The sequence below is a fragment of the Monodelphis domestica genome, chromosome 1, assembly GCF_027887165.1.
Source record: "Monodelphis domestica isolate mMonDom1 chromosome 1, mMonDom1.pri, whole genome shotgun sequence".
Lineage (NCBI taxonomy): Eukaryota > Metazoa > Chordata > Mammalia > Didelphimorphia > Didelphidae > Monodelphis > Monodelphis domestica.
This window is the reverse complement of record NC_077227.1, coordinates 228,489,863-228,512,633: the sequence shown is the minus strand read 5'-3', so window position 1 is coordinate 228,512,633 and position 22,771 is coordinate 228,489,863. Positions and strand designations below refer to the sequence as shown.

At 39.6% G+C, this 22,771-nt stretch overlaps 1 protein-coding gene across 3 annotated transcripts in view; it reads right to left on the bottom strand.

Moving 5' to 3' along the window:
* The window catches only part of CCDC88C (coiled-coil domain containing 88C), a 244,952-nt gene that overhangs the window by 7,746 nt on the left and 214,435 nt on the right, over positions 1–22,771 (bottom strand). For all 3 annotated transcript variants that reach the window (XM_007472588.3, XM_001366033.5, XM_007472590.3), the window contains exons 26-29: positions 14,955–15,143; positions 9,343–9,411; positions 4,686–4,754; positions 483–772 (exon numbers count right to left, since the gene is read on the bottom strand). In XM_007472588.3, coding sequence (XP_007472650.2) covers positions 483–772; positions 4,686–4,754; positions 9,343–9,411; positions 14,955–15,143 — 617 coding nt within the window. The remainder of the gene's footprint in view (positions 1–482; positions 773–4,685; positions 4,755–9,342; positions 9,412–14,954; positions 15,144–22,771) is intronic.

Here is a 22,771-nt window from a genome sequence, read left to right as displayed (position 1 = left end):
TGAAAAATGGTCTAGGATGCTTTGCTATGTGGGGCACTGAGGCGCCCTTTCTTTGAGAGGCTCAAGGAAGGCTGGGAGCCCAATGTTAGTGACAATACTGATGATGGCGCTCTAAGTTTGACAAAGCACATTTGATCCTCAATAACTCTGGGAGGTAGGTCCTACTCTCATCTCCATTTTACAGATAAGGAAACTGAGACACAGAAGCTAAACAAGTTGCCCAGGGTCACACAAAATCTGAGGCTGGATTTCAACTGAGGTCTTTCTGACTCTAGATCTAATGCTTTTACCTACCGTACCCCCTGGCAAGCCGTATCTCCTCCCAATTCACAATTGAGAAAACAGACCTGAAAGATTAATGAATTGTTTATCATCACCTACTTAGCCACCAGAGGCCCGCTTTTGAGACCATGCTACTGGGGTAGACCTCTTTCCCTGCCTCAAAACCAGAGCTGCCTCCTCATGAGCAACACCCCACTTACGTTGGAGGGGGATCCCCGGTTGCTCTCTTCCAAAAACTCTTCCAAAGTCACCATTTCACTGCCTGGAGAGGCCGAGCTTTGCCTGATGGCATGAGGCTGGCCTGGAGTATTCTTCTGCAGAGACTCGTGCGGGATGGACCCATTCCTGGCCGGAGGATGCTCTTGCCTGTTCACGGCCAGGGCTGAGCGGCTCAAGGCAACGTCTCGAGGCAGAGTGGCCGCCTCCCTGCTGGGGACCAGGTCTTCACTCCCAAAGCTCTCAGATCTGCCGTGAATCCGATCGGAGGAACCTGAACCGGGGAGGAAACCGGAGTCTATTAGTACTTCTTAAGCGATTTACTCTGCGGTACGTCCTGGGAGTACAAAAAAGGCCCAGAGTCCCGACTCTCGTGTTTTAATGAAAGAGGGCGACTGTGGAGAGAAAGCCACGTGGCAGATATCTTTTCCTGCCTTTGAGAAGCCATTTATTTTACAAGTTAAGCATAAAGAGATATGAAAAGGAACAGAAGGCCTCACTGATCTTAATAACTAGGTAGATTTTAAAAGATTTTATTTGCTTAATTTTAAAGGACACTTTGGAACTTTAAGAAGACGGGAAACATCAACTTTCACTAGATATATTTGTAAAAAGCAAGATAACCTAAAGTAAAGCTGGGTCTTCCCACCTATGCCTCAGCGTGGTAAGGAGGTCCAGTGTGGACGCCTGGGAAGGCTGGCAGGTATGAGAAAGCAGGAAAGGCCGCTGCAAAAGAAATATGGCTATGAACTGAATGATGGCCACCCCTCAGTGATTTTTTTTTAAATCACAGAAACTTAAAAGATTCTCTCCTAAGATACAAAGGGAGATGGACACCGGAGAGCATAGATCTTCTAAGTACTGGAATATAATACAGTTGAAAGGTTGCTCAAAAAGTTAAATTATCTGTAAAAATGTAAAATTGTATGTTTGTCTAGAAAGCTCCCCTTAACCCTCCAATGAGTGATTATTCAATTCTAAGATATGTAAAAATGGAGATTTGAACCCCAGACTTCAATCCCCAGAAGTCCTTGGTATTTCCCAGAATTCCCTATAATCTCACCTGAGTCTCCACCTGGGCGAGATCACAATTAGTATTTAACTGGCTCTCTGCCTCCCACATGCTCTCATCCATTTTGCAATGATGTAGTAAGTAAGCTAAGAGTGGGGGTTCTGAATTGGCTAATCAGCCACGGGCACAAATGTGGTTTATTATTTTGTATCCTTGATTTCTAATAATCTTAATAAACCTCATAAAATATAATACTTTTATTACTAGATAGTTCGAGTGCTAGATATGGAGATGGGCCAGGAGATAAGAGTACCAGGCCTGGTGTCAAGAAGACTCCTCTTCTTGAGTTAAAATCCAGCCTCAAATACTTACTAACTGTGTGACCTGGGCAAGTCTTTCAACTCTGCCTCCGTTTCCTTGTCTGTAAAATGAGTTGGAGAAGGAAATGGCAAACCATTCTAGTATCTCTGCCAAGAAAACCCCAAATGGAGTCATAAAGAGTTGGATACAGGAGGCAGCTGGGTGGCTCAGTGGATTGAGGAGTTCCTAGGTTCAAATCTGGCCTGAGATACTTCTTAGCTGTGTGACTCTGGACAAATCACTTAACCCCCATTGCATGGCCCTTACCACTCTGAAGGAAGGGTTTTTTAATTAAAAAAAAAAAAAGAGTTGAGCACGACTGAAATGACTGACGAACAAGATGTGGAGATAGGAAGACCTGGATTCAAATTCAACCTCAGATGTTTACTAGCTGTATGAGCCAAGTATATTTTATCTGTACCTCAGTTTCATCATCTACAAAATTAATAACTTGGACTCCAGGGTCTCTAAGGTCTCTCCTATTATAACAATAGTAGTATTAGCAGGAGCAGTAGTAATAATGAATATATATTTTTATATAATATAATATATATTATAAAGAATAAACACTTTATAAATGTTATCTCATTTGATGCTCACAAATACCCTGAGAAATAGGTACTATTATTATCATCCCTATTTTACAGATGAGGAAACTAAGCCAGAAAGCGGCTAAGCAACTTGATTTGAACTTAACTTTTCCTAATTCCAGGCCTAGGGCTCTATTCACTCCACTGCCTGTAAATTTATGTTTTTATGAGTTCATTCTTTCAGACACTTTACTTTCTTCCCTTGCCATGCATTAACCACTTCACAGCTCATTAACCTGCCCCGAGGAAAGGAAAATCGGTAGTTAAAATTCAATTCATCTATTTCTCTTCAGCACAGCATTTGTGGATTTCTGTTATCAAGGAAACCCTCAGTTCTTGTTTTAAAAAATTGATGAAATAGAAGTTAACCTTATAAAACAATAATGGACAGCTATTCCCAATTCAAGAAACTTCCCTCTAGAGTTCCTTTAATAAAATGAGCTCACTTAGTGCACTTAAAAAAGTGATTTTTATTCATAAAAAGTTATTACTCCAATACAACTCCTTTCAGGAGCATACCTAGCCAGTCAAGCAAGAGAATCCCCATACTTTTCAGTGGCTCCCATTTAATCACTATTTAACCACTGCTTTCCATTGAATGGCAGCATTTGACTTGTCATGTGGCTTTTTAAAAGTACCTTCTTATCTTCTAAGGTAAACAGCAACTCTGGTTTAAATTTTGAACTTCATGAACTCAATTTCAATTCTATTATCCCAGCAACTCCATTATCAATATTTCAATATTAAATATAATTTCATACTTAAATAGTATTAACATTAAATATATTTATTAGTAGCATAATATGATTAAATATTATATTTATTTACTAAATATGTATCCTATGCTTATAATTATTATATTATAACTATTATATCTATTATATATTGCATTATATCTATTATATAAGCTTATAATACTATAAGTAGTATATAAATATTATGTTTTATTTTTTATGACCAGTCACTGTGATAAGCATTTTAAAAATATTATATCATCTTATCCTCACTGAGGGAAGTAGGTGAGATTATTATCTCTAATTTATAGATGAGAAAATGGAAATAAACAGAAGTGGTTTAGACAGGATCTCAGGGTTGTGTCTTGAGGATGGATTTAAATCCAACTCATTCTGCGTCAAGGCCCAGCACTCTATCCACTGCACCAATCAGCTCTCTAGAGGAAGAAGGGGCCTCAGCAGACCATCAAATCCAATTCCCTCATTTTATAGATTAGGAAACTGAGGCCTGGGGAGAGTAAATAATTTTCCTGAGTAATCAGAGGTTGGATTTGAACCCAGGTTCTCCTGACTCTACAGCCAAGCACTCTTTTCCTTACATCTGGGCTGCCTAAGATAAACCCTCTGGAAAACCTTATAGTCTTAGAGTTGGGATTGATTCATCACTGCTCCTATGTGCAACCCTTTATTGTTATTTTTTATTATTTTATTATATTTTTTTAAAAACCCTTACCTTCCATCTTAGAATCAATACTGTGTATTGGCTCCAAGGCAGAAGAGTGGTAAGGGCTGGGCAATGGGGGTTAAGTAACTTGCCCAGGGTCACACAGCTGGGAAGTGTCTGAGGCCAGATTTGAACCCAGGACCTCCCATCTCCAGGCCTGGTTCTCAATCCACTGAGCCACCCAGCTGTCCCCTATTATTTTATTTAAAAATATATATTTTTCCATGTTTCCATGATTCATTTTCTTTCCTTCCCCCATCCCAGAGCCAACAAGCAATTCCACTGGGTTGTACAAATGTTATCCCTCGAGACCTATTCCCACATCATTTATTTTTGCCATAGATGTACAGTCCTTTAGCCTGTGAAGAACCCACCAAGAAGGGGCAGTCAGGTGGCTCTGTGAATCGAGAGCCAGACCTAGAAAGGCCAAGTCCTGGGTTCAAATGCAGCCTTGGACACTTTCAAGATGTGTGAATGGATCCAGAGTGCCGATTCTAAGCCGGAGGGTAAGGGGGGAGGGGGGTAACAGCACAACGGTGCTGTATAAGTGGAATTTTGAACCCTTGGAGTTCATCCCCCAGAAGTCCTCCAGTATTTCCCAGAATTCCTCTCCTCTCTCCACCACAAGTTTGTTGTAGCTCCTCCCACTTCCTCTTTTCTCTGGAAACCTGGGTGGGTTCAGGTAGTTCTTTTACTTGAGTTATTATTAATAAAACTTTATAAAATATAAGTTATTGAATATTAATTTAAAAGGCCACAGTGTTTACCTTTTAGATTCAGGGGAGAGCTGTTGCTTGACGTCGTTCTGCTGCTCTCTAGACTATGGGGCCGGGTCGCTGAAAAGGAACCACAATATTCATTTAAGGGGTGCCTGAACCTCATCCATTCATTTAACCGCTCTGCTCTGTTTTGGGAAATGCACTGGAGAGGGGAGGGAGTAATGGCTGTTCAATCTTGAGCAGCGGACTACGGGGAGAAGGAGGGAGAAACGGGAAGGTTTCTTTGAAGAAGCTGCCATTCAAAAGGGCTCCCAAGGATGGTTCTATTCATTATTACTGATCAGTTATTAGGCAATCCCAGAGTTGGTTTTGCTGGGGAGAGCTGTGGCCTGCGGGCCTCTCGATGGAGGCCTGAGCGCATGGGGGGCCTCGAGGAGGTCAACGAGAACGTGTTAGTGGCTAACGGCCCGTCCTAGGCTTAGCTGGCCTTCCTGCTGTTCCTGACCCAGGACACCCAGTCTCCTGACTCCGTGTTTTTGCACCTGCTCTTCCTCCAGCCCGGAATGCGCTCCTTCTCCACCCCTGCCGGGTAGAATCCTTCAAAGTTCAGAGCAAATGAAATGCCTGGAATGCTCCCCGCATCTCCCTTGTACCAGGCGGAAGACCTCAAAGCTTAGATCCAACGAAGCTTCCTGGCTAAAAGCCTTTCTTGGCATCCACCCCGCAGGCACCGGCGCCTGCCCCACGTTCCCTGGTATTTGTGTGGCATGGATTTTGGCTACAGCAGGGCAGCCTTTAGAAGCCCTCAGGCCGTCCCGGGCATCGGCAGACTTCATGCCTTTGTCTCCTCTCATCTGCGAGCAGAGAAGGCCTCCGTTTTGCATTCGCTCTCCCTTAGGACAATGACCCATATGTGGTAGATTCTACGGATTAAGTACCTAATAAAAGATTTCCCCTTCCATTCCTGCCACACCTTAGACCAGGCTGGAGGGCAAACCCTAATTCTTCTTCCATGAGCTGGAGGACGACTGGCAGCTTCCATGGCAACCTTGGACAAGGTTCCCCAAGACCCAATGCTAGACGTGCTCTAATCCAATCAGGACTGCTTCCGGGCCCTCTTCACACAATTCCTCCAGTTTGAATCAATGCCCATCCTTTAGGGCCTGGAAAGAATGCCACTTTCCCCCTCTCGATAAACTCTTACCTTCCATCTTAGAATCAATACTATGTATCAATTCCAAGACAGAAGAGCGGTGAGGGCTAGGCATTGGGGATTACGGGTCTTGTCCAAGTTAGGAAGTATCTGAGGCCAAATTTGAACCCAGGACTTCCTATCTCTAGGCCTAGCTCTTACTCCACTGAATTATCTTGCTGCTGACACTGGTTTTTTTTTATTTGTTGATTTATTTTTTAACCCGTACCTTCTCAGAATTGATACTAAGCATTGATTCTAAGGTAGAAGAAAAGTAAGGGCTAGCTTGGCTCTCTATCCACTTGTCCTACCTAGATGCCCCTCATGAATGACACTTCTTCAAAAAAAATGTCCTTTAGCAACAAATTGGGAAAAAATATTTATAACAAAACTCTCTGACAAAGGTCTAATTTCCCAAATATATAAAGAACAAAGTCAAATTTACAAAAAATCAAACTATTCCCCAATTAACAAATGGTCAAGATACATGAAGAGGCAGTTTTTAGATAAAAGAAATCAAAACTACCAACAAGCACATGAAAAAGTGTCCTAAATCTCTCATAGAGGAATGCAAATCAAAACAACTCTGAGGTATCACCTCACACCTAGCAGATTGGCTAACATAACAGCAAAGCAAAGTAATGAATGCTGGAGGGGATGTGACAAAATAGGGACATTAATTCATTGCTGGTGGAGTTGTGAATCGATCCAACCATTCTGGAGGGCAATTTGGAACTATGCCCAAAGGGCGATAAAAGACTGTCTGTCCTTTGATCTAGCCATAGCACTGCTGGGTTTGTACCCCAAAGAGATTTTTAAAAATGTCTGTACAAAAATATTTATAGCTTCACTTTTCGTGGTGGCAATAAATTGGAAAATGAAGGAGTGTCCCTCAAGTAGGGAATGACTGAACAAACTGGTACATGTTGGTGATGGAATACTATTGTGCTAAAAGGAATAATAAAGTGGAGAAATTCCATGGAGACTGGAACGACCTCCAGGAAGTGATGCAGAGTGAGAGGAGCAGAACCAGGAAAACATTGTACACAGAGACTGATACACTGTGGTACAACCGAATGTAATGGACTTCTCCATTAGGGACAATGCAGTGTCCCTGAACAATTCTGAGGGACTTATGAGAAAGAACACTATCTATATAGTCAGAGAAAAGAACTATGGGAGTAGAAATGCAGAAGAAAACATAGGATTTATCACTTGTTTATATGGGCATATGATTTGGGATTTGGTTTTTAAAAGATAATTACAAAAATTAATACTATGGAAATATGTTTTGAGCAATAATACATGTATAACCAGTGTAATTGTTTGTCAGCTCAGAGGGGAGGGAAGGGGGAAGAATATGAATTATGCAACCATGGAAAAATATTCTTAATTATTAAAAAAAAAAACTTTCCTTATTTCTCCCTAATGGGTAATGTGCTTTCCTTCCCTGAACCTCATACGGTCCTTTTGTTGGTAAAGATCTAACGAACTGCTCCCTCCAATAATGTACATTTTTGATGTTTTCTTTGTCACTTTTATAATGATCCCAAGAACAATGAATCAAGCCCTAGATTTGTAGGTTTGCTGATGTCTGAGACATAGATATTCTTGCTGAAAATTAAAATGAAGGTTTCTCTCAAGCTGGCTCCAGAAGTTCCTATTTATATTTCTCCAAGTGACTTGTCTGGTAATAGTCATTTGTATACAAGTCATATCCCTTTGACTGGGCTGCTAAGTCAGTCTCACTTAAATTCTGTGCCGCTTTTGGCACTGTACTCTCTACCTTGTAGGTGCCTGACATTGGTCAGATGAACTGCAACTTGTAATTATTTTTTCTGCATCCTGTTTATTTCATTTGCTTTTGATTTATACCTGATTAAAGAGGAAAACCCAACTTCCAGCCAGACAAGGAGAGAAAACAGCCCATCTGGCATCCACATCTGCTTCTATGGAGATTGTAGGATTTTAAGGGATTGAATAAGACATCCTTGGCAAAAAAAAAAAAGGCAAAAAACCCTGCTTTTGGCAATTAGTCTACTATTACTAATAGTGATAACAACAATATTAAGCAACATCATGAGAAAGTGGAAAGCCCTGGGTTCAAGTTCCTCTTGACAAAGATTGGCTCTGTGTGTGTGTGTGTGTGTTGAGAGGGAGGGAGGGGTGAGTGTGTGTGTTGTTTAGTTGTTTCTCAATCATGTCAGACTTCATGATCCCATTTGGGATTTTCTTGGCAAAGGTACTAGAATAGTTGGTCATTTCCTTCTCTAGTTGACTTCACTGAAGAGAACACTGAAGTGAACAGGGTTCAGTGACCTGCCCAGGGTCACAGTGCTAGTAAGTATCTGAGGTTAGATTTAAATTCAAGTCTTCCTGACTCAAGGCCCAGCACTCTATCCAGTGTTACCTAGCTGCCTAAGTGGAGAGAGAAGTGGTGTGTGTGTGTGTGTGTGTGTGTGTGTGTGTGTGTGTGTGTGTGTACGTACATGTGCGCACATATAGACATATAGATATGGTATAAGTGGAAACTTTGTACCTTTGAACTACATTCCCCAGAATTCCTTTACTTTCCCAGAATTCCTTTCCTCTCTCCACCACACTGTGGCCATGCTTTTGTATATAGTTGGCAGTAACTCTGCCTCTCACTCTCTCTTCTCTCGCAACTGCTGCTGAGTTAGCTCCCTTTTTTCACTCTAGCTTTTAAAATTTTAGTTATTATTAATAAATCTACTAAATATAATATTTGGAGTTATTGTATATTAGTTTTAAGCTTACAATAATAGGATTAATTATATCTAAAGAGCTATAGATCTAACTATATATACAAATACATGTGTATAAATATATGTGTGTACATATACTTAAATATATGAGAGGAAGAGAGACAGAGAGGGAGGGAAGCGCCTCTACAGAGCACGGCACACATGACCTCATTAGAAGAACGTGACCATCCTCTGGGCGATGGTCTAAGTCTTCTATATGACTGTGGCTTTTACTCAGGAGCCAAGAGGAATACAACTGAGGTTGGTTGCTTTCCCCAAGGATGTATGCTTACTTTTACTAACTGTCCCAAATTGTCCCATACTAGACACAGAAAATAAGGAACAGCTAATGATCATGAAAAATCAGATAGCAAGGATCTCATCCCTCCAGGAAATATGAGTTTTAAGTTTCTTGGGGGAAGATGGCTTTTTTTAAGGGGGGTGGGAGTGGAATAGTTTTAAAAAAAAATTTAAGCCCTTACTTTCCTTCTCAGAATCAATACTGTGCATTGGTTCCACCAAAGAGTGGTGAGGGATAGGCAATGAGGGTTAAGTGACTTGCCCAGGGTCACACAGCTGGGAAGTGTCTGAGGCCATATTTGAACCCAGGACCTCCTATCTCTGGGCCTGGCTCTCCATCCTCTGAGCCACCCAGCGGCCCCATTTTTTTTTTTAACAGGGTGCTTATTGGGGACATATTCTTTCATGGAGCACTTCTGAGCCAAATGACATAACGTGTGCCACTTACCATGTTGCCTATGGTTGGTAAACTCCAGCTCTGGGGTTGGCTCACAAAGATTATCATCAGAGTTGTAACCTAAGGTGGGGGGAAAAAAGGCAAATTCTCAGCACAACTCATATACCTGACCTCAAAGCCTCACAAGTTTACAAATCTTAGGTGAGACTCAGAGGGAGGAGAAATAAAGCTAGATTAAAAGGGGAAGCTACTCATTGACTTTTTCCATTAAAAATCTCACCTAAGAAATCTTAGTTATTGGTTCCCAGTTAGTGCCTCCCCATTGCCTAATGCATTTAAATAGAAATTCCTGATCCTGGAATTCAAGGTTCTACCTCCACACTGTGTCTTTAATACACCTTTCCAGTTTTACCCCTAAATTTCTAATAATAAATTTCTACAACTACAATCAAGTAAGAGAACACATGGAAAGCACTTTGTATACCACAAGACACTAAATTATTACTCTCTTTTCATAGTCTTCTATTTTAACATACAAGATTACTCTATCCCCTATTATCATACTGGAATCTCTCAGTCCTGTGCTTTGGCTCACACTGTCTCCAATGCATGGCCTTGGAATGGGTCACTTCTCTTCCCCTCCTGAAGGGCCAACTTAGATGGCCCATGTGTCCCATCTTTCCTGACTTATCTCCTCCCCTCATCTCTTTCTCTGTCTCTCCCCTCCCCTCTTTTTCTCCCTTCCTTTCCCCTCCCACTTTCTTCCTCCTCTTCCCCATCTTTCTCTCCCTCCCATCTCCCTCTCTCACTCCTTCTCTCCCCTCCCCCTCTCTCCTTTTCCTTCTCTTTCTCCCTGTCCCTTCCCCCCTCCCTTCCCTTTTCTCCTTTCTCCCTCCTCTCTCCTTCCCCTCTCCTTTTCCTCTTTCTCCCCCCTTCCTATCTCTTTCTGTTTCTCCCTCTCTCCCCTCCCCACTTTCCCCCCTCCTTCCCCTTCCCCTTCTTAATTTCTCCCTCCCCTCCCCCATCTTTCTCTCTCTCTCCCCTCTCCCCCATTCCTTTCTCTGTCTCTTCTTCTCTGACTCTCCCACCAAATTCATCACAACACTTATAAGGTGGTGCTGTAGATAAAGGGCATGGGCCTGGAGTCAGGAAGACTCAATGACAAATCTACTCTCAGGCACTTACCAGCAAACCATTTCACCTCTGTCTGTCTCAGTTTTCCCATCTGTAGAATGGGTTTAATCATTGCACTTACCTCCCTGGGTTATTGTGAGGGACAAACAAGCTAATAATTATAAAGCTCTTGGCCTAGTGTTTGGACACAATAAGCACTATTTAAATATGTGAATTCTTTTGTCCTCGGCCTTCAACCAAAAGCTTCTTGAACAAAGACAGCATCCCATCAGTTTGTGTTTCCCCACTAGTGGCCTAGCAAACAGCAAGAGTTTTAATTTGTCTGCTGAAATGAGGGATTAGAGCTTTGCTCGGTGCCCCCCAACCCTGGTGGAATCCATGAACATTTCCAGGTCATTTCTAAAGAGGGAAGCTGTGCTGTCCCTTTTCCCTCTATTTCCCTCCATAACCTTTAAACACAATTTCTTTACGTATTTGAAACAAAACTGATACTTCTGGGTCCTTAGTAGAAAACTAGCCTCAGGATAAAATAAAAGGAGTTTAATATTTAAACCACTGAGTCATGCTTTCTGGCATCAAAGGCAGTTACAACAAAAGGAGGCAACTCTGCAGGCAATTAATTAAGTCTTTTTGTAGCCTTGACTTTTATTTATTTGTCTTGAAGTGGTGAGAGAGGAGAGGGAGCAGGGAAATTGGAAAGGGTCACCAGAGTCTTTAATGAATAAAAGCCTTTCAACTTGGTCTGCAGTTCTTTTTTTTAGATTTAAATAATTTTTATTTATTTTGCTAACCATGTCCCAATTGTTGTTGTTGTTCTGCAGGATCTGACTCTTCATGACCCCATTTACGGTTTTCTTGGCAGATCCTGGAGGGGTTTTTGCCATTTCCTTCTCCAGCTCATTTTACAGATGAAGAAGTGATGCAAACAGGATTAAGGGACTTGCCCAGGGTCACACAGCCAGTAAATGACTTGAGTCCATCTTTGAACTTAAGTTTTCCTAACTTCAGGCCCAGCACTCTATCCACTGTACCTGCTATAACTGTGATTTCTCAATCACACATAAAAAAAAATTTAACATTCATTTAAAATTTTTTTGGAGTTCCAAATTCTCTTTCTTCCTTCGCCATTTGAGAAGTGATATATTATTATTATTATTATTATTTTTATTAAAACCCTTACCTTCCGTCTTGGAGTCAATACTGTGTATTGGCTCCAAGGCAGAAGAGTGGTAAGGGCTAGGCAATGGGGGTCAAGTGACTTGCCCAGGGTCACACAGCTAGGAAGTGGCTGAGGCCAGATTTGAACCTAGGACCTCCCATCTCTAGGCCTGATTCTCAATCCACTGAGCTACCCAGCTGCCCCTATGATATTATTTTTTAAACCCATATCTTCCATCTTAGAATTAATACTGTGTATTGGGTTCCATGGCAGAAGATCAGTAAGAGCTAGGCCACGTGGGTTAAATGACTTGCCTGGCCCCACAGCTGGGAAGTGTCTGAGGCCACATTTGAACCCAGGACCTCCAGTCTTGAGGCCTAGCTCTCTATCCACTGAGCCACCTCACTGCCTCCAAGCAATATAGTATTGATTATACTCTAGGTTAGGCCAACCTTCCAGAGGAGGAATTCCCTCTATCAATGCAGGTCAGGACCTATTCTGCAAGTTAAAGACCAAGAAATGTGCCTAGAGTATTGCCGTTAAGTGACGTGCCCAGGCCACACAGCCAGTTGAACCCAGGCTCCGAGGCTCGTTCTCAGGTCGCTTTATGTACACTTTATGTACAAATAAAATGACGTGTCTGAGGCTGTACGGCTTATAGTGGCAAAGCTAGGGTGAGAAAGCAGCGGGGCAACCAAAAGGATCGAACAGGGCCCCGGAGCTGGAGCTCTCTGCCGACACCTGCTTGCCCTTTGTAACCATCTTCCATCCTGCTGGAGGCAAGCCATGGGAAGTCAAAGGGAAAAGCTGCACCTTCCTCCTTTACCAAGGAAGGTCACACACGTAAGCACTGTGTGAATGTGAACGCCCTAAGTGCCAGCCATGGCAACGATGACTCCTATTATTCTGACTAGTGTCTCTTCTACATATAAAATATAAAATATTTAGTATATGATATATTCTATTTATATATCATGTACATTTATATATTATACTTATATGATTTTATATTACATATTATATAATATACAAATATACTTATATATTAAATATACCATTATATTTCTATATTACAAATTATATATATAAATATTTATATTTTTATAAATTATATTACATTTATAATATAATAATATATTATAATTATAATTTTAAAAATTATATACATATATACATATATATATATATATATATATATATATATATATATATATATATATATATATATATATATATAAATAAATAAAGGAATTTGTGCTAAATAGTTTGATGGCCACTGAGGTGTGCATGTGGTTTTACATTGGCAAGATCCTAGCTGGGGTAGCATCGTCAGAAATGATGTTTAAAGATCAACATTTTGCATCTGAGCATTTGATATATCTTTTTTGTGTGTTTGTGGAACAGATATGCCCAGATTTCTAAATAAAAGGAAAAAATACACATATACAAATATGTGTGTATAAATATACACACACACGCATATATATAAAACCCTTTTTAATTGCAGTTCTTTCTCTCTTTTAATTTGCTCTATTTATCCTATCTATAACTTGGCTTTGCCTTTTTTTGCATGCATGGTGTCCTACCCCTCCCACTCCCATCAGACTCTAAGCTTCTTGAGGACAGGGACTGTGCTTTGTCCCCTTTTGTATTCCCAGTGCTTAGCCTAGTACTTGGCCCATAGTAGGTGCTTAATAAATGTTTATTAATTCAGATTACCAATATTTAATAGCATTATAGAAATGTTGCTGCTCCCTAAGGAATATGGAAAGGGAAATACTCTGAGCCAGGGGGAGGAGGAAACTGTTTTAGCAGACTAAACTCTATACATCAGTTCATAATAGCAAAGAACCATCAGGAAATGAAAAGCTGCAAATTAAGTCCTATTTTGTTTGGAAAAGATGGGGAAAAGTCATCTTCTTAAAACCTACAAGGCCACAGTCCAGTTCCAATTTGGCTGAAATTCGTGGTTTTCCCCTTCCAAGCTAAGGTTTGTCTTCTCTGCTAACCAACATTCTATGTCTACAAGGGATTCTGGACACTTAGAAACTCGGCAGCCGAAGAATCAGTGGTGGAGAGTTAGAAGAGGAAGTTTTAAGTGGACCCAGAGTGACAGGAATGCGTAGTTCTAAGAGTAAGGTTCATGTCAACATCCCCCTTCCGCCAATATTTTGTAAGGAGGATTTGGCAAACAGCAAGGGATCAGGCCTGTCCCTAAGAGGGGGCCGAATCATAAGCCTAAGTCCAAGCAAGCCAGAGCCTTGTCATCCACCTCGAGTTGAAACAGACCACTGGGAGGTAGGCCAGTCCTGAATGCCAAACCTCAAGAGGAAGAGAAGGCTCAGTCAAAATATTTTCTTAGGGGGCAGCTGGGTCGCTCAGGGGATTGAGAGCCAGGTCAAGAGATGGGAAGTCCTAGGTTTAAATAGGACCTCAGACACTTCCCAGATGTGTGACCCTGGGCAAGTCACTTAACCCCCACTGCCTAGCCCTTACTGCTCTTCTGCCTTGGAACCAATCTAAGGCAGAAGGTAAGGGTTTAAAAAAAATACATCTTTATTTTTACTAACCTCTAACAACAATTTAGCACTTCCTTCAATTATTTAAAAACATTATTCTGAGGTCAGTCAGGTAGCTCAGTGAATAGAGAGCTGGGTTTGAAGATGGGAGGTCCTGGGTTTAAATCAGGCCTCAGATATTTCCTAATGGTGTCACCCTGGACAAGGTCTTTAACTCCCATTGCTCAGCCTTCACCCCTCTTCTTTTTTTTTAAATTTCCATATTATTCATTTTTTTAAGTGAGTAATCTTATAAAACCAAAACCCCAAACCATATAGCCAAGTTAACAAGTGGTAAATGAGATGTTTCCATCTGCATTTCTACTCCAACAGTTTTCTCTCAAAGTGGAGAGCACTCTTTTTCATAAATCCCTCAGAATTGTCCCGGATCACTGTATTGCCCTCAGCACTCTTCTGCCTTGGAACAGTTACTTAGTGTCGCTGCTAAGACAGACCTTAAGGACTTTGATACATCTCCCCCTAGGCCCTCCCAAAAGGACCTTTATTCATTTTACATAGGCGTATGTATTTACAGTCTCCTTTGTAGATCCAAGTTTCCGGAGAGCAGAATCGTTTCACTTTCGTCTTTGAGGCATTTGATAAATGTCTGGTTGATTAAGAGCTTATGGATCCTAGCATGATTGCTTCTCATAATGGGTTTCTATAGTTTTTCTGGAAGTGGAATGTACTTTCCCCCCACATATGCTGGAAATCTGAATGTAATATGCCATTATTGAGGACTGGTTAAACAGTGAGAGCCCAAGAATATTAGTGAAGGATAATGATAAAGAGCATGCTCTGCTCTGACCTACCTTTGGGCAGGCCTGTGTGCCTGGGGATGGGGGTTGAGCTAGAAGGGGTTAGATGGATGGCTGAGGTGGAGTGAGCCCTGGAGCCCAGTTCTGTGTGCCAGTGCTTGACCACGGAGTCCGTGGAACCCTCGAAGTGGTCACTGCTGCCTCCATGGGGGGAACCTCGTTTCTGCTTAAGATCACCAATGACTGTGGCAGGAATACCAATAAGGGGAAGAAAGGAGGAAAGGAAATTAAACATTAAAATATTCCTACTAGGATACTGATCACAAAGAAAACCAAAAAGCTGGGGGTGAAGGAGAAACACAGAACTACACAAACAAGAAGCTTCATGGGCAAGCTACTGATGAGCCTCTCATCCCTGAATGGCCTATTTAAAAGGAAACCTGATTCCATTTAAGGTCTCTGGGAGCCTGTTTTAAAACAAACTCTTACCTGTCATATCAGGCATAGCCCAAAGAGTAAGAAAGAATAAAAGAAAGAAAAGAAACTGAAAGGAAGATGAACCTCAAAAGACGAGCTAGGGGTAAAGTTCTCTCAACATTTTAACCAAATCCTGAAAGCATTTAAAAGGAGTGTTTCCTAAGATAAGATTCTATGATTTTAAAAATCCCACGATGGAAATCTAGCTGTTCAGTGTTTTAGGTGATTTTCTAGAATTATATATAAATATATTTAATTATACATTAAATATATAATTATATGTGTGCATATGTATATACATATACACATTTATTATTTTTATTATGTTATATATAAATATATTTATATTATATTTATGCTGTTGTAAGAGGTTCTAACCCTTGTTGATTATTGGTATTGGTATGGGTATATTACCAATACCTGTGTCTTAAGTGGATAGACTGTTGTTTTTGACTGTTGAGAAAGATATCTTCTCAAAGCAATCTAAAAGAATTCTGACTCAGGTCAGTTATATAAAACTCTATTTACTGTAGGTATAAAATTTTAAGGAAGGGAAAGTAAAAGGAAAAACAGAAAAGTATTTCTCATGTTTTTGTAAGGTCTCTATTCTAATAAATTTAACTATAACAACCCAAACCAATCTGGTCCATGAGGACCTGTTTCTTCCTCAACGGTATCGAGATTATCCTCTTTTCCTATTTATCTAAAATCCAAAATCCTTATCTAGCTATCCTAATCTAAAATATAAAGTTATAATAAACAGAGAGGAATAAGTCAGGATTCTCTTTCCTGCTGCTCAGATTTGATTTCCAGCTGGTCAGAAATTCTCCACTCAAATAGGTCAGACTTTGCTGCCACCTATTGGGGCAAGCACTGGTACTGCACCCAACAATCTCCTCTGGCTTGATAAAGGTGGTTTTTCAGGATGTGAATTCACCAAGATTTTCCAAACTTGCAGAGCAGCAATTCAGACAACCTTACTAGAACCAGGTCAGTCCAGAGAGAGAAAGAGAATCCTTGGTCCAACTGTCTTTCTCAAAGCTCCTTGGGAAAATTCTCTCCCCATCAATCATCTCTGAGATTCCATTCAGATTTAAAACCCAACTCACTCATTTGCTAATTAACCCTATTTCCTAATGAACTCTTAATTAACAAATATTTCCCTATAATAAATATGTGTATAGACACATGTGTGTGTATATATATAAAATATAAATTATATAATACCAAATATTAACTTGATATTATTCATGATCTTTGAAGATTTAACATCTTTTTTTAAAAAAGGAAAAATGAAGACCATTATGCATCATTCCTTCCTTCAAAAGAAAAAAAATATCCCCCCCCCCCATTTACAAAAAGGGAGAGGGGGTGGATGACCCTTTTACATCTCAAAGTACAAATTAAGAGTTAAAAAATAAAACCAAACCAATAACATTCTAAAAATGGTTTCTTTTTTGATGGCCAAATTATTATATTATCTACTTTTTTAGTTTAATTTCCCCTATCCCCCCATTCACCGTCAAAAGTCTCCCATCCATCCTCCATGGACCTGATTTTTCTCTACCCTCAGAAGCACCATTTAAGTGGTCCAAAAGCTCCAAGGACATTTTATATTTCACAAGTTAACCTTGATGAGAAGCAAGATTCAAGTTTGATGAAATGAATTCTGCATTGATTATGTAGGAATTAAAGAAGTCAGAGCAATGACCAAATGGGAGGGAGGGCAAAAATGAGAGGAAGTGAGAAGGGATGAAGTGGCAGTTAGCATGAAAGACAGAAATAATATGGTCTTTGAAAACATGCCAGAAGGACAGAAAGAAAGGGTATAATAGCAGCTGTGCTTTAGCTAAACGACTGTGCTGACCGGCTGTTTTTTTTCCCCCCCTTTCCCTATAAATGTTGGTGTTGTCTATAGCTATTTTTATACATAAAATTTCAGAGACATAAAAACTGTCCTAAGATGGAATCTGTCCTAGGACAGACAGATCCAACTTTTCAAAATACATAAAAGGAGCAACAAATCCCTCAAAACAAACATGGAACATAAAGACATGGAATTGAGCCTTTAATAATAGCAGCATGTAACAGGTGGTCACATTTGTGGGAATTCAGGGAAAGGGAGATGGCTTTTAACTCAGTTGTCTAAGAGATTTTTTTTTTTAAAATCCCACTCTAAGAAAGGCATTATATTTTAGGAAGTGTAGCAAGAGCTGACCAATGCCAATTTACAACCAGACATGAGATAAGCCTGCAACGACAAAAAGAGACTTGGAAGCACACGCAATTTTGCTCACTTACTATGGAGCTCTGGCCCAAGAGATACATACGTGTGCTGTGTGTACCAGGAGGTTCCCCTAAAACTACTGCAATGAAGAAACAATCCAGCAGATGTAAGAACTCATCTTCTATTTTGGAATTACAATCCATGTTGGCTAGTTTAAAACTTGGCTTGAATTTGGGATTAGAGTACCTTATCACATTGATATCAAAAGGGAAGAGGGGTCAATCAGTCATGCCCAGTGTCAGTCATTTAATATTAAACTACTCTTTTCTGTTTTTGAACTCCAGAGATGAATGAAGATACGTGATGAAGAAAAATGGTAAAGAGAAGGTGGTATTAGAAATCTCCAATGGCCGAGAAAGAGAGAGACTCATTAGGAGAGGGTGGGATGTCGGAGGAAGACCAGAACCGCAGGCGTTTAGAGAGAGCTGTTGGAGACTTTTCTTTGTCCTTGCTTTTGCTTCTCAAGAAGGGGCTCTTTTTGCGTGTTGTTGCTAAATTATCATCACCCGGGTGGCCCGAAAAGAAGAAAACAAAATAAATGAAATGAACAGAAATGTCAGAAATGAAAACAAAATTATCTCAACAGGCTTAAGACCCCAACATTACCACAACATTAAAAAGAATAGTGATGGGCACATTAAAAGCATTTAATTAATGATTATCTAATCATTAATTAATGATTGCTTGGTTGGAAAAGTCATGAACTGTACTCAGATCCCAATCAGGAATGGGATTAAATTTGTCAGTGGTTGCAAATCTCTTAACACTAAACTTCATTCATTCATACAACATTGGTGGAGAATCATACCCTGACCACTGGAGAGGCAATCTGGAGTATTTTTAAACATAACAATTTTAGTTACTGCATAGAAGGGGATAATAAATTCAGTGCTTAGAATTTGCTATCTCAGTAAATACAAATCCCCAAATCCTCTTCCTGCTAAGACATTTTTGTAATATATGATACTATAGTTTTTCAATTAATTGAAATTAATATTTTAATTTAATAAATTTAAATAAAAAGTTTTAATTTAAAAAAACATACTCCCAATTTTCTTTGCTTTCCTATAATACTTTAGTCTGAATTCCAATTTCTTTCTCTTATTTTCTTAACTTATCAAAGAACCCAACAAACTCTAGAGTGTTATAATTTCCTTTTCTACTTCGGACTTCTTCCACTCAGTTCTACATTTCTGGGTTTTAGCTTAAAAATGATTATTTTTATCCAAATAAAGGTTGTCCTGAAAATCTCAATGAAGTTTTAAGTTTTTAATAGTTTAAAACTCCACTAAGACTTTTGGGACACATAGTTTAAAGAATTAGCTTTGTTAACCATGACCATGGTTAGAACCTCCCCCCAACCCCCCAACAATTTGAACAGTCCATAAATACTAGGTTTCCTCTCCTTATAGTTATTTCTTCACCAACAGTGCCATCTACTGGGGATATTTCATTCCACAGACTGTAAAGAAACCAGGGACCTGATAATATCCACAGCATTTATTTAGAACTTGAGGAGGGAGGTCTTAGACATAATCAGAATTTTCCTTTACTTTTAAAAACAATAGTACCAAGTTTAATCTAGATTTTTAAAACTATGAACACTGATCCATGGCAATTTTTTAATGGTCTGCTGAACTGATGTTACTAAAGCACCTCCCTTTTTTTTTTTAATTTTAAACCCTTACCTTCTTAGAATTAAGACTGTGTATTAGTTCCAAGGCAGAAGGATGGTAAAGGCTAGGTAATGGGGGTTAAGTGACTTTCCCAGGGTCACACAGCTGGGAAGTGTCTGAGACCAGATTCAAACACTGGACCTCTCATGTAAGGCCTGGGTCTCAATCCACTGAGCCACCTAACTGCCCCCAACAAGTTCTTTTCTTCTTAAATCCTATATAAACTTAAAAAAAAATAAATAAATAAAACTCCCTGATTTCTATTTCTATGTGTCAAATTCTTTCCTTCTCTTACTTGTTCCTTGTCCCTGTTTCCTGGTCCATGTTTTCAGATTCTATCAGCCATTGGAAGGCAGCAATGGAAAAGTGACCCTGCAATATCAAATTTAGATATTTTTTGCTGTTATTCTATCCCCTATTAATTCATGGATACTATGAGCTACCTACTTAAAGTCTCTTTGTTGTTTGGTTTTTTTTTCAGTTGTGTCTGACTCTTTGTGACCTTTTTTGTTTTTTTGGCAAAGATACTGGAGTGGCTTGCCTTTTCCAGATTATTTTATAGATGAAGAAACTGAGGCAAATAGGGTTCGAGGACTTGCCCAGGATTACAAAGCTAGGAAGTATCTGAGGCTGGATTTGAACCAAGGAAGAAGAATCTTCTGACTATAAGACTGATACTCTATCCACTGTGTCATCTAGCTGTCTTTTATTTTACAAGTTTGTTATGCAGCTCGAAGAAGGAAAATACTAATCTAATCTCTATTATACATACATATACATATATATGTATATATATATAAAATAATATATTTTAACCTACTCACACAGTTAGGTTTACCAAGATGGACCAAGTTGGCCATGTTAATTTCTGCATTTTTCCCTATAGATTTAGGATCATTATTACTGATAAAGCCAATCTGCAATAAACAGCAAACTAAAATGGTGGAAAGAAGGTTGAATTTGGAGACAGAGGCCTAGGTTAGATTCTCTGCTCTGCTACTGTGCTATGGGTGACCTTGGGCAAGATCACTTAGTGACCTTTGTGCTTTTTTCTTTATTTGTAATTATTTAATTTATGGACCAAATAAAATCTGATATATAGCTCTAGAGGCAGCTAAAGAGCCCAGAGGACCAGTCAGGATGACCTGAGTGTGAATCCTGCCTCACTAACTATGTGACACTGAGTAAGTCACTTAAACTCTCTCAGATTCAGTTTCCTTATCTATAAAATGGGGATGATAATAGCACCATGCTTAGAGGGTTGTTTCAGGAGAATCAAATAATGTAACACACAAAAAATGCTTTGTGAACCAAAATGTACTACATAAAGGGTCCAGTCTGCATTGGTAGGGGGCATTCCCACACTTGGAGTTTCCTATAGCAATGAAATCATATTTTAAAAAGTAAAAAATTCACCAGTATCAGTTTTTTTTTTCTTTTCTCAAAAAAATTTAGTATCCGCTTTAATTCAGTTTTAAAAATATGAGGACTGGTCCATGGCAAAGTCTTTTTGATTTGTAAGAAAATCTCAACATCTGTATCTCTTATGTGCATCATATGGTGAATAACAAGGTTTTATGCTGTGTCACAGGGACCAAAGTCACAGCGTAGGACGGGTCCTTTATTAACACCTTGTCTAAGCTCCTCGTTTCAGAGACGTGGGAACCAAAGCCAGAAAGAGAAGGTGCCTTGTCTCGGGACACAAAACAAGTTAAGGGCAGAGCTAAGGATGGACACCAAGTAGGATCCCCTAATGCTGAAGACATATTATGTATATTATTTATGCATAGATATCAACGCATTACTCTTTTCTATATTTGAAGGATTTGTACCCAGTAACAATCACTAGATACATCTATAAGTGGATCTAAATAACTTGGAGTGTAAAAGAATCAGAAAATGAGGGGAAGTCCTTTGACTGGGGAATGGCCAAACAAGTTATAGTACATGAATGGGATGGAACACTATTGTGCTATGGAAAGAGTTTCAGAAAAACCTGGGAAAATTTTTATGCAAGATCTAGTGAGCAGAAGCAGGGAAACATTTTACATAAGAACGGCAACACTGTAAAGTTTGAGATTTAGTCACTTTGATTGACATAATGACTCGCCACAATTCCAAAGGACTCATGATGAAACACTTTCCAGAGAGAGGGGATAGACTCAGATTGTAGATTGAGACTTTGCTTTCTTCCTTTCTTTCTTTTGGGGGGAGGGAGCGTGACTAATGTGGAAATGTTTTGTATGATTACATATATCTGTAATAGGTTTTGTTCTTCTTCCCTTCTCACAGGGGAAGGGTTAGAAAATTTGGGACTGAAAAAATAAAAAAACTCTCTGCTTTAAAAAGTTTAGAAGGGGGCAGCTGGGTAGCTCAGTGGATTGAGAGCCAAGCCTAGAAACGGGAGGTTCAAATCTGGCCTCAGACACTTCCCAGCTGTGTGACCCTGGGCAAGTCACTTAACCCCCATTGCCTAGCCCTTACTGCTCTTCTGCCTTGGAACCAATCCATAGTATTGACTCCAAGATGGAAGGTGAGGGTTTAAAAAAAATTTAAGTAAAAAATTAAAAAATGTTTCCTATGTGATAGTTTTCTAAGATGTACCAAAAAATTCCTTGTTCTGTTGTTTGGGCTTGTGCTAAATGCAGCACTTGGTACTGTCTGCCCTACCTATAGCCCTTTACCAACATATCTTAGGTGTGTATATTTATGGCTTTCAACAACTCCTTATATATTTTTTTAACTTTAGGTGACATGGATATGTCCCATGATATGTGAAAACTGGCTCCCACAGAAGAGGGGGCAAACTGTATCCTATGCAAACAGAATGGAAGACCCCATCAATGGAGAAGAAAATTAAACTGGAGTGGGAATCATGGCACTAAGAAGACTGGAGGGGAAGGGTCTGAGTCTTAGGCTCCAACATCTATTACCATGTAGTTCATCCTAGTGCCATTGATAAGCCATGTGAGCAACTGGCCAATTAGACTTTCTAAGCATTAGTATTCTTCTTTGTAAAATTGGGATAATAACTGAACTAACAACACCATGATCATTTCTTGGAAGAGTTGTGACACAAGTGCTTTGTACACTGTAAAGTGCATTACAAACATGAAATATCATTATTACAGGCAGGGGAATGTTGTTTATAAATTGCCTCTGTCATACCTGCCTGTAAAGTGAATAAAAATAACATAAATAATATAATATAAATATAAACAAATAAAATAAAAAGAAAACCTTTAAAAATAAAGGATTAAAGAATTGTGTGCAGATTCTGAGGATTGCTATAGGCTATGTGAGGGCTGCTTCTTTAGGTGTGGAAACCTGCATGAGCATGTTTTATCTCTAATGTACTAACTGGAATGAGTATAAAGAAGGCAACTACAAATGTTCAGAACTCCTACCTGAGAAGAATGCTTCTGCCTCTA